Source organism: Cryptomeria japonica, chromosome 7 (genome assembly GCF_030272615.1).
Source record: "Cryptomeria japonica chromosome 7, Sugi_1.0, whole genome shotgun sequence".
NCBI lineage: Eukaryota > Viridiplantae > Streptophyta > Pinopsida > Cupressales > Cupressaceae > Cryptomeria > Cryptomeria japonica.
Window position 1 is genome coordinate 577069028 of NC_081411.1, and position 13462 is coordinate 577082489.

Below are 13462 nucleotides of genomic sequence, written 5' to 3' on the forward strand. Positions count from 1 at the left end.
CTTTTTCTTCTTCCTTTTTTCAATCTGCCTTTTATTACCAGTGCCTTCCAAGGTAACCACATCACTCTTCAGGACTTCCATGTTAGAAGCTGGAACAATACCTGTCTCCAAACCCTCAATAATATTGTCCAAGGTATCCTTTATTTGAGTTTCAATTGGTTAAGAAGCCTCCAACCCCACATAGAGGTTGGGGTCCTCCAAATCAGTACAATTTATGCTAGCAACAATATTCTCCTCCTTTTTGAGGTCACTTTCAATTTCCCCCTCGTCACCCTCATCTGGATCTTCTTCCATAACAATGTTGGTGTAAGTTCCATCTTTATTTTTCTTGGAGCCCTTGGAAGCCAACCTACAAGACCTTTGTCTTCCAACACTTTCATCAATAGGGTCATCCTCTTTCGACCCTTCAAAACTAGAATTATCGATGATAATTCTCTTACGTTTCCCCATTTTTCCTTTACCCTTAGAGCCAAAGGATTTCTTGTCCACCCCCAAGGAGGGAGGAGGATAGGAGGGAGTGCTCAATTTGGTGATGGAAACAAAGGAGGGAAAAACAAGGGAAGAAAATGCCTCATTAGACAATTGAAAAAAACTAGGCGGGGTGAAACCAGTAGCAAACGCCACCAAAGGGTGGGAGGCGGGAAAAGAGGGTTGAACTAGCATAATGTTCCTGGGTGGGCAGAGGGGAAAATGGTAATCATAAAGCATGAACATTAAGCCCTGGTGGAGGGGAATTGGAAGTTTACCTTCATTCTTAGGGTTGAGGGCATCTTTAATAGAACTCTCTATAGAATGGAGTAGATAGAAGGGAAAATAGAGTAGGTCATAGTTCCTAAAAATTTTAGTAGAGGAAAGTGATAATAGTAAAAAAATTTATGACGACCCTCCAAAGTAAAATATCCCATGATTAAGAGATATACCACATCCCAGGGGTACTTGAGCTCCTCTCTAGCAAACCCACCTTGAAGTTTGACTAGGGTCTCCTTCCCTCTAAAAAATCTATTCAGACCTTCACTATAAGCGGTGTGGTTGCTACATTTCCATCTTCTTCCTTCTAATGAAAGGTCATTTGCCTGAGCTATGACTTCCTTCGTCACCTTGAAAGAGATTTCGCCCACTGCAACATGCCTGTTATTCCATGAGGTCACGAATTGTATGGAGATTTGTTCATCATGGCCTTTGAGACATTTCATGAATTTTGTCACTCCTCCCTCAATGTAGTAACTCCATACCGTAGCATCCTTCTTGAAATTTTCTAGATTATCCAGCTAATAGTGGACTCTATCCCCTCCCATCACAGACCCACTAGCCCAGATAGCAAGACTTTTTCCTTTAACTATGGACATATGCTATAAAATAATGCCTTAAAAAAAAATCTTTCCTTGCCATAAAACATTAAGGTATCAAGCAATCTTTCTGTGAAATATTTGCCATAGTAATTCGTAGACAAAGTGAAGTGTGTGAAGAGTACCCCCAACCTTTTGAAGAGACATAAAAAATGATAAATGTCATCTCGAAGTCGGAGCATGAAAAATCATCATTAACCAAGCTACCACGTGCCCAAAAATCCCCAACTTGCCTTCCAGACACACAATCTTTCATATGAACCTTATAAATCCTTGCACAAGTGGATTGAATCATCATGAAATACAAGAGGTAGTGCCAAAGAATTATTACGAGAGGGGTGTCACGCTTCGTGGAATAGGTGGTCGTCCACCTCAGATACCTGTTGGAGCCACATGGTAGGCAGTTATACTTATTAAAATTTGAAAATTTCCTCCGCTCTCGCTCTCTAGCAGTTCAAGGGAAGAGAGGAGTAGGCTTAATGAAGTTCACATCCATTGGGAATTACATTGTTTATCTCTCGCTCAATAAGGTGTCTAATGCTGGGAGGCAGGGAGGTGTAATTTCTCCAACATTTTAGCCTTTCCCCATTGAGTCCAAGGGTTGTCATGGCATCCGCCACCTGATTACCCTCTCTATAAATATGACTCACTAAGAATGAGTCAAAGGAAAATAATAAGCTGAATATATCTCTAATGATAATATCAATTGACCAATCGATTCTATTTAGCCCTTTAATAGCATCAATTATTAGTTTGGAATCACCTTCTTTGGCAATAGCCCTAAAGCCAATGGAGAGTGCAATATAGAGGCCCCAGGCCAATGCCATAGCTTCAACTTGACTACTTGAGAATCCATTCAAATTACTAGCATAAGCTATAACCATCTCCCTAGTAGGGGACCTAATAATTCTACCCTCGGCAGCCATACCAAGTCTTGCAGCACCATCGAAGTTAAGCTTGGTGTAATCTTGATTGGGAGGCTTCCATTTGGTATTCAATCTGCGTATGCATTTAGAATTATCAAAAGGTTGCAAAGGAGGGCAAGAGGTTCTACCTGCGCGCAATATCATTATTCGAGGTGGATGGTGGATTGGAGGGCAATTTAAATGAAGTAATAGATAGATTCTCTAATAGAAGTTTGAGAAAACCCAAGAAGACCGACTCAACAGAAGCTTCAGTATCTTGGAAAATCCTATTATTTCTTTCTTTTTAGATACACCAAATGAGATGTGGTGGTATATGTTTTCAAAGATGACCCACAAGGGGGTTGTGGGTTGAGCTTCCCCATTCCTGCACAAGTTGAATTAAATTTTCATTCATAGACCACTTAAGGTTGAATTTTTTGCAGACCATCTCCCAAAGAGTTCTAGCAAAGTCACAAAGTAAAAAGAGATGTGAGGAATTTTCAACATCCGATTTGCATAGGACACATCTATTAAGAAACTAGAATCCTCTCTTGTAGAGGTTTGGGGATAAGATGAGGATTCCAAATTTGCATCCACCAGTCAAGGAGATTGTTGATCCTTAGGAGACTGTAGTAGCCAAATTTGATTGAAAACAACCCACTTGGGTTCCATTTCCACATAGATTTATCCTCTCTAGGGAAGAAGGGCGGACTGATTGTATTTAACATAGCCTGTAATTCACGAGCAACCGATAAAAGATGTGGTTGATCCTATTAGCAAGCCCACACATTTTTTGTTTACCCCCTCATTAGTGTACCTATATTTGAACCCACTCCCATACATTTTTCCTTGCATCAATATTATCATTCATTTTCCAATTTAATTTCCATGTCATTCAAAATCAATCCCATGGCACATAGTAATGGACAAAATTTTAACATTCAAATTTAGATTCCAATATTTCTTCCCTTTTGCATTAATTATTAATGAGTTAATTCAATACACATTTGTATAGTATGTAGCCATGACTTGATATCTAAATACATTCAATGTGATGTCAATTCACATGCTAAAATCATTAAAAAATAAAGAGCAATTATAAAGATAATTATTAGGGTAAACTTCAATTTCTCAAGGATAACGAATCAAATCCATGACATGTACATATAATTAATTAGCATGTTGAAAAATTATCTATATTTTATCTTCTAATAATCATCACAATAAATTTATCCTACCAAAGGGATTGGCCTAGGAGAACACAAATACCTAGTCAACAACCTTTGAAATGGTGTTCCTAGACACCACCTTGATAATTTGGATATTAAGAGAGGTAAGTTGAATAAATGTTTTTCAAGAACATTCTACCACATTGATGTGGTGTACTATAGGTTAACTTTGTGTGTTGATCAAATTTGCACATATATGGGATTGACCTTGCAATGCTCAAATACGAACCACTAAGATCTATGAGCCCTTTCAAATTATAAGATAGACATCATACCAAAGGCATACATTTTTGGATAGTAGGGAATCAACTCTACTTGACATCAACGTACTTTTCACATAATCAATTGTAAACCTAAGCACCCTATCCATTACAGTTAATTTCTAAATGTTTATTATAAATTTTTAACCCAACTAAATAATAATAATACAACATAAGCTAGAGAAAGTACATGAACAACCTTCTCAAGCACATTAATGGAAATTTTATAAACAACTAACATAGGCAAACTACACCATTTTACACAAGTTACAAAACATCCACACCATAACAAAAACTACCAAGCCCAAATAGAAGAGCTTCTACCAACTATTAGCATATCAAAAAACAACCACCTATAGAACAAAGTGCATAAATTATTACTTAGCTATGCCCCAATGAGCCATGTCATCAACTTTAGGAAAAGAATTCCAATGTTCACACACCTTGAAGAAAACCCTTGTGCAAAAGATATTCACCAACTCCACTAGCAATATAAATGGGCTACCTATATTCTCTATATTTTTAGACTTAAATGTCTTTCAAAATATTCACCTATCATAAGGCTCTAGTAATCTTCCTATCCTCTATCACTAGTAGAGTATAGCTAATAACCACTTCTAGAATCCCTTTATGATTGGGCACCAACAAATACATCAACACGGTGTTGGTATCCTTGTAATAATGATTCACCTCTCAAATGTACTCCAAGAGAGCCAAGACCCTTGAATTCATTAATCTTACATCAATGTTAATCCTACAATTTTTTTGTTGTGCTCACTTTGTAGGGTTTTTTGGATAATATCCTCCATTAATAATATGAAGAAATAATTCCACTAGGAACTCTTTGATCTCTGCCTCATGCATTGCACCCTTTAGAATAATAAAAGTATCATCTTGAATGGATTGTCACTTCTATGTTATGCAAGCCATTAGCCCCGAGAATTGCTTTAACTACTGTAAGCATCACATTCAATTTGTACTAAAAACTTTTCTTCAAACTATAGTGTGAGACGCCACCTTGTCACTTTTGGCCCCTCCCATGACAAAGGATCATCTACTGTAGCATGTTTATTTGATTTTGTTGATCCATTAATCATCACTATTGTATTTATATTATATTATAACCAATATAATATAACTCAAGTAAAATATTAAGTAGCTTAATGCATTACTAAAAAATCATTTGCTTGTCAAAAATTAACTTTATTTTTCTAAGGAATAAAATCAACTTCAACTATACGTGTGCCCAGTACAAATCAAATTTGGAGTCGAGATCAACTTCAACAACTATGATCTCCATCCACGTATTACAGTCACATACATTCAACTTGAAAGATTCTCCTTGTCTTTAAATCGATGCCCAACCTATCTTTAGATTGCTATGATGTAACTTATGTATCAACAAAACAACAAATACTTGTATTACAATACTATGAAAACAAATACTCACTATGTTACACAACTTACCTATAAAAGGCAATTATTTTACTTACAATTATATTATAGATTCTCTTTTGACCTAAAATTCTTCTAGGTATGTTGTTCTAGCATGTTGAGCTCATATACAGTAGCTCCCACCACTAGTAGATGTGATGGGACTTTAGCAAGGCAGTAGCATGGTTGAGTACTTCGGCTAGGAGTACAACATTTTTTTTTTTGGTAGTACAAGAAATTCTTAAGTGATGAATCAAAAAAGTGGTCCCCTAGGGAAAGTGCTCCCTTCATTTTCATGCGCACCAAGGAAGGGAAAGCCATAATCTTAGGGGGTATCTTTGAACGTCTCCACTTTCTATGGAGCCGACAAAACACAAGCCTCTAACCAGGTTAATATTTAATATTTAATATTTTGTTTTTTTATCCATAGAATATTATGATTTGATTGCGGTTGTTCATAAAAGTGGGCATAACAATTTTATGGTGTGTTTTGCTTGTCTTGTGGTGAGTTTTTTAAAAGTATATTTAATGCCTTCATTATAGTGGGAACATAATGTTAACATTTGAATAGTATGAAAACGACCTTTGGTAAGATAATTAATATTTTAATTAATTTAGATAAAAGAGTTCGAATGTAAATGAAGTATTAAAATAAGTATTAAGTATATTAAATTTAGGGTGTACATTTTGTATATGATAATAATTATAATAATATTGTTGAAATACATGTTCTGTGATTTGATTTGGAATTTTTTTTTCATATTTTTAATAATGGAGTTTTTATAAATTAATTTGTATTTTATTAGATATCAAAATCATAAGCGTCATTTTGAATTTGTGTGGGGCTCTAATTTTACAATGGTAATCTTTAATTACTCATTAGAAATCTATGTGTCTATGTATATTCAAATAAGGTGGTTCTTAAAAGTATTGATAAAAATTGCTATTAAATAGATGAACTTGAAACTTATCTTGATTGTAGTTAGGCCTTTAGTAGCAATTCAATGATATTGGATAAGATTAAAGACATGCTCAATGGGCATTGGGCATTGTCCTTTTGAATGAGAATGATGTAATGCTCTAGCTATGAATGTTTTCTATATTTTAATGACATCTACTGAATGGGTCATTAATGTCTAAATGACATAGGGATTTTTTCTTTTATACAACATCCTAGGCTTCAATTTTGAATATGTTGTGCTTGAGTTGATGTAAACAACTAGTTAGAATCAAGTTGGTCTAGGCCCGTGATTAAATTTGGTTTTGGAAGAGTGGGGTTAAGGTCATCATAGTAGTTTTTATCTAAGATTAAAAATACCTTATCAATCTTGATTTTGGATTAGGAACATAGAGATCAAGGGTTGAGCCTAGACCACTAGGAATGAGAACTTAAGCTTGAATGCCTATCTTGCACAAAAATATGCAAGTTGACAACTATGTTATTACATTAGGGACAAAGGGTTAAAGCCAAAGTAAAACACTTGGGGGGGGGAAGTTAGGGATACACTTTCCACCTCTACATTTTCCTCTACTTTGATGTAAATGTGAAATAGCATGAACCACACATGTTAATGTAAATAAGTAGCTAACATGAAAGTTAATGACAAGCATAGTTCTAAGGATGTTGATATGGATGATGTTCCATTAACACTCCATGTGATGATTCTTTCATCTTCATATCTACATGCACCAAATTCCATTAGTAGCATCGAATATGAAAGTTGAAACAAGCATACACAACGACTACATATCAATGTCAATAATCAATATATAAAATGCAAAAGAGGTATATGACACTTGAAGAGTAGGTGTTGTATTTACATATAAAAATGGCAATTTTCATCATGTCACAATCTCATTAATTCTTCTATCCATATTAATTAAGCTAATTTTCCTCTAATAATTAAATATTTTTTATTATTTCATTATCCTTTTTTATACATATTATTTAAATATTTTTATTTAATTAATTTTGCCATTTTTATCCCAATATTAATTAAATAATTTTATTATTTAATTCATTTCCCTCTCATAATTAGCTAATACTTGCCTCTAAAATTCAAATAATTTAGTCCAAGGGGTTGAGCTTAGTTGGTCAAAGCATTGAGTTCTCAATGTGGAGACCCAAGTTCAACTCCCAAGAGGGACATCTTTGTGGAATTCTAAGTTGTGACTCTTGGTCTTCCATTGGTTGTATTTGTCACATTGTTTAAAGTGGATTTCTAAGTTGTGACCCTTGGTCTTCCAATTGTTGTTTCTAGTTTGGTGCTCAAAAGGATGTAATAAGTTTGTAATTGTTCTATGATACTTAATACAAAAAATCCAAATAATTTATTTAATTTTTTCACCTCAAATAAATAAAATTAATATTTATTTATTTCCTCTATGCAGTTACCCCTTGCTTTATCTTTCCACCTTATCAATCTATGTGCATTATAGGTCTCACCCTCTCTTAATTTTTTTCTTAAGCAATGATCTTGTCATTTAATCCCTACCATTGATCAAATGTAATGCAAGGCATATAAATAAGACCTCCACTTATTCGTTTATCCTTGCCTAGCACTTTGAGCACTAACATTATCATCAAATTATCAAGCATGTATCAAGAATTATCAAGCAAGAGCTAGCATTATTATCAAGAGCGCTATCTAGCATTGTTAAGCACCTACACTATAGTCAAAATATCACTGCATCTATCAAGAATTCTCAATAAAAAGATAACAACTATCAAGCATCTATCATCCTTCATCGTATCATTGTGCAATTATTGGTTATGCTATTTTGAAGAGCAACCCACATATCAAAACATTCGAGTAAGTCTCAAGCAACAATGGAGTCTCCTAAAGTATTTGTGTTGGTATTATTGTTTATCATTTTATTTGAGCATCGATATTAAGCTTCATTTTTTGATTGTGTGGATTGTGAGTTTGGATATTGCATTGCATTTGTTTCTTTATTGTGATTCACATTTTGGTGTGCCTCGTGGGACTCACATCTTTCATTTAACAAAAATTTCACAAGTGTTTTATTTTTTAAGTTTCATGTCGAATTTGCACATTCAAGTTGACACATCATGAATCCAAGTTAATCTACCATGAATTTGGTATATATGTGACAAGTTTCTTTCTTTCCAAATAAGTTTATTTATGTTTGTAGTTCAGATTTATTCTTCTAGTAAATTCTATAGTACTATGGTTGAAGGTGTCATTCTTATTAATAGTAATTTCTAGCACTTGGTTAATCATGTGATGCTTCTAGTAGATTTTTCACACTTCTAGGGTCCTATCATGCTTCTAGTAGATTTTGCCACACCCCTATGAGCATTGATTTTTCATCTTAAGAAATTAGTTAATAGAGTCACACTTTCAATAGATTCGTTCAAACTTTAGTAAATTTTGAAGTACTTATAGTAGATCTTGTTGCACAGCTAGTCTCTTTTGTGACTCATCTGTTCAAGAATTAGCATTCATTTGATTTGAGATGATTGATCAAAATACTTGTCAAATATCTTGTTTATCTATCAGATCAAAAAGATATCATTTGAAGCTAATCATCTAACCTTCATTTTTTTAGCATTATATTTTCCTAGGGTTTTCTCTTGTGCCTTGTCCTTTGTGTGTGTGTGCAAAATTTCAAGATCTAAAGGGAAAAGCTATCTTGGAGCTCTTTGTCAATGTCTTCAAACAATATAGAAAAGCGGTAAATCTAGGTGCACAAGTTCTGAACCCTCTCTTTAACATTCCAAGTGATCATAGGCTTTGTTATGCATTGCTTTCTATTATGCTTGATGTATCTTACACATTGAAATTGAGATTAAACTTAACCATACACATTTGGATTCGGTCTTAAAATAGACCCTCGTGTCTTTTAATCCCAATGATCTACTTATTTAATCTCTCCTCTCACATCCTAACTTGGAAAACTTGAGTGCACCAGAAATAAAATGATCTTTCTTTTTCCTTTTAGGGGGTCTTCCTAAAGAAGTGATCACTCTAGGGGATGACCTCAACTCTAGTGTTTTGATGGAGTATAAATATAAAGGGGTGAATCAAAAGAAACACCTCTTGAAGTGGAATTTTATCAATATGGGCTTAGCCTCTAAGAAATTTATACCTTAGAGAAGTGGAGGTGGAGAGTGGGTTACACTTTCTTTTTGGTTGTTTTTCTAGTGTTTCCTTTCATAAATGTATTTAGGCCTCAATGTACCCTTGTGGTATATAGAGGATACCCCTAGTTGATCTTGTAGATCTTAGTTGAACCTTTTTTGCCACCATTTCTTGTGCATGCAAGGATTTATACTCCCACTTGAGTAGGGTTGTTGGTGTGTTTTACGTGCTTGAATGTTCAAATCTTCTTCCCCACTTAAAAATAAAAAAGGGACAACAATCCAAATTGATTCATAAGTAATGTGTTTCCTTTTTTATTTCATGAATATAAGTTTGCAAATGTAATCAAATTTTCAAAGGAGCAAAAAATTGAAAACAATCGAGCTCAAACCAAATTTGCATTTGTGTATCTAGGAGTGTATGCATTATGGATTTTTTGTGTATGCATTGAAATTGGTAAAATTGAGTCACTTTTTAAGACAAAATCTCTTGCCAAAAACTCAAAACCATTGCTAAAACTAGAAATATTGTAAAACCACACTTTTGGCACATAGATTTGTGTTCTGGTAAATATTATCAGGTTTCTGGTAGACCTTATCATTTTTTTTGTAAATTCCTCTACGCTTCTAGTAAATTCCTCCATGCTTTTGGAAAATTTCGTAGAACTTTTTATTAGGCATCAATCTTTCAAAACCTTACAAATTCGACAAAAAACCCAAACCTTGTTATGATAAAAAATGTAAAAAAGTAAAATATTAGACCTGAAACAACAACTTAAACAAACAAAAATTGCAACTTGAATCAAAAAATTGCATATCTTCATAAGATTTGGAAAACAAGATAAGGATCTAAGAAGCTTTCCATAATATTGCTTAAATACATCAAAGTCTAAGTTCAATATCATCTCTTTTTATGGTCATTATCAGTTTTGCTTTTGCTTGGTCTCACAAGTCTATTCCAAGTTGAAGAGCTATATTTTATCTTTAGTGAGTATATTGACTTTTGAGTCTTTTTCTACTCTTTATTTGGTGTATTTCACATTTTATCCTTTTTCTTGGACTCGCAAGGATAGTTCAAGTAAGTTTTTATCTTTTTCTTTATCATTTTTCAGATATAGCTTAACTTTGGTCAATTTTTGCTTTGAATAAACAATAATATTTCATCTATATCAAATTATCTAATCATATTGAAGACATCACATGAAAACAACAAGACACAACATAAGAAAAACATGGAAACAAGTCAAGGATCTTCACAATCGTCTCCTTTGGAACACCCTTATAGCATTCCAACTTCACAAGTTGAAAAAACAACCCCATGGGATTCTTCTTATCAAGAAAATGAACAACAAGAACCAATATTGCAAGACATGAGAAAATTTTAACAAGACCCTAAGGATTTGAAAGTGTTGCAAATGGTCCTTAATTCAAATCCTAATTACTATTTTGAGTTGCTAGCTCAAAAGGGTGTCAAGTTACCTCCTCACTTCGATGTAGCCAACAATATAGGCCAATCTACACCAAATTCATCCTTTCTCATGGTATCTTCCACTCCACCATCCATAGGCATGTCCTTCCCACACAATCCTCCACAAGTGAGCCAAGTGGCATCCCATCTTCCATCCTCGTCCATAGCACAACAAACCACTCTCATATTGTTTCAACTCACCAACAAAGTCAACCAATGGCCCCTCATGCCTCAACTTACCTACAAAGTTTACCAATGGCATCTCATGCCCATTCTTATCAAAACTACATTCCACGTAGTCAACCTCTTGGATACACTTACAATCCACAAAATCAACCTCTTGTCTCCACTTGCATCCCACAAATCCACGTGCCTATTTCAACTTATAACCTTAACTCATTACCACTCACACCCCTAAGTGATTTGGCATCTTGAATTAAAAGCTTGCAACAAAAGATAACAAATATGGAAATGGGAAACACTAAGAAGATTTATACACTTTGAGATATATCCCCTTATCCCTTTAATAAATATATACCTATGATACCTTTTCCTCAACATTTTGAAGTTCCTAAATTTGACAACTATAAAAGAAAACGTGATCCCCATAAGAATGTCAAAGAGTTTTATCTATATTTCTTGGAGGTAGCTTACAATGAAACTTATATTATGTGCTTCTTTCCTACAAGCTTGGGAGGTCAATCTATTGAGTGATTTTCACATTTACCTCATGGGATCAATTCCTTTCATGAGTTGTTGAAAATTTCTTTGCATACAACATTAAACATAGGGTTTCTATGATTGATTTATGCAAAATAAAAATAAAAATGGGGAGACATTTGCTTCTTTCTTACAACAATGGAGAAATCTAGAAAGCCAATTCCCTTATCATATTCTTGAAGCTCAACTTGCTAACATATTCGTTCAACACTTGAAGAGATAGCCTTTCATTTGTGAGTTCAATGTGGTAATACATTTAATGAGATCATTAAAAAAGGGATAAACATTAAAAAGGTTCTTATTGCTAAAGGTATTGTGAATATTTACAAGGGCAACAAGGACATCCCTTCTATGTCAAAGAACAAGAATTTTGTCCATGATAGTGTAGTGGCTATTAAAACCTCATCCAACATATCAACAAACACATAATGTAAATCCTTTCTAGACAACAAAACACCTCTAGGAAATACAATACTCCAAAAATAAAATTTAATCCCCTTGGAGAATCCTTCGAAAGTTCCTTGCAAAAACTTGTTCAAGATAGGATGATCACATTTCCCAAAGAAAGAAATAGTGAACCTATGGTAAAACCACCATCATATAAAGAGTGAGTTTTGTGACTTTCATAGATTCAAAAGGCATAATAATTTAGATTTTGTGAGATTGAAACATCTTATCCAAGACCTCATAAACAATGGTGTTGTTGCTATTGAATACCCTCCTCCAACCACAAAATATTATCTCAAGACATTCAAATATCATCTCTCTAAACATGGAAAAGAAGATTCGGGTCTAACAACGGTAGCTCCTTCAAGAGTGTTGATTATTCCACCATGGCCTATGATTATATCGTAGCTTGGATAGAACAAGTTATACCTTCCATAGAAAACTATTACCATCTTCCAAATCATAATCAAAGTATCCCCTGAAATCCAACAACATGTAAAGCTAAGGTATTTATATCAAGATCAAAGTATCCTTCCCAATGCATCTATTCTATTGCAAGATCAAGATAAATTTCATTTTGACCTTCATATCCCTACTCCATTGCAAGACCCAAGTATCTCCTCCATGTCACCTTAAGAGAAAAGTACCCTTTTCACTCTAACTCAGATCCTATCACAACTCAAGAGAAAAGTGTCCTTCCATCTCCATCGCAAGATCCCAGCATCCTTGCTAATCCCCATCATGATCCTAAACCTCCACAAGAGTTGATCATGCCTCTCCAAGCCACACATGAAAAACACAACATAAACTAGCATCCAATCTTGTTTATCCAAAAGCCTCATGTACTCTTTAGCCAAAGTCTCCATCATGTATCTCCATTTCCATGCTCTCTTTTTTGATCTTGATTGTCCCATCCATATTTGTTGTCCTATATGTTTCATCTTACCTAAGAACCCCCATCCCATCTTTGATCTTGTTTTATCTCTTAGCTTTTATATCTAAATATCATTCCCAAGCATATCAAAATCACCATCATTATAGCTCTATGAAGAAAGACAAAACTCGTAAGCCCAAGGTTCAAGTAAAAAATTGATCATATCACAAAGAATCTCCATCTGTCTATCATATCTCACATTACCTCATCCCTAACTAGAGGTGTCTTCTTGATCTAGAGTCAAGGGAGTAGATCCACATAATTATGTTGAGAAAATAAGCATAATCTCAAATCCAACAACATCAAAATAAAACCATACATTTAACCAAAACATTTGAGCTTTCACAAAAAGTATGAGAGAAAGACTAATGTTCATCTAAACCTATTGCTTTCATATTGTGCTTGCCTTATCTACCACATATCAATCATTATCTCTCTAATTATCTTTCCCTAGACATGTTGTATCCTTCCTATACTAGTATTATCTAGATATCTATCTCTTGATAGATACATCATTCCTATACATCTGCTATCTATCTACACTAAGATTACAAGAGATGTGTTGGTTGTTTGTCATGTTTTTCATTTAGTCTTTTTCTTGATATTTTATCTTT

General features: G+C 34.1%; 1 protein-coding gene across 1 annotated transcript; it reads right to left on the bottom strand.

The window, feature by feature from the left end:
- Window positions 1-1822: 1822 nt before the first annotated feature.
- On the bottom strand, window positions 1823-2416 carry LOC131073086 (uncharacterized). The gene has a single exon (XM_058009449.2). It carries the CDS (start codon window positions 2414-2416, stop codon window positions 1823-1825), a length of 594 nt encoding a protein of 197 aa, XP_057865432.2.
- Between the last annotated feature and the right edge of the window lie 11046 nt (window positions 2417-13462).

What these genes read in the sequence shown, in the direction of transcription:
- LOC131073086 (XM_058009449.2), bottom strand. Translation starts at nt 2,416, where the DNA reads ATGATATTGCGCGCAGGTAGAACCTCTTGCCCTCCTTTGCAACCTTTT.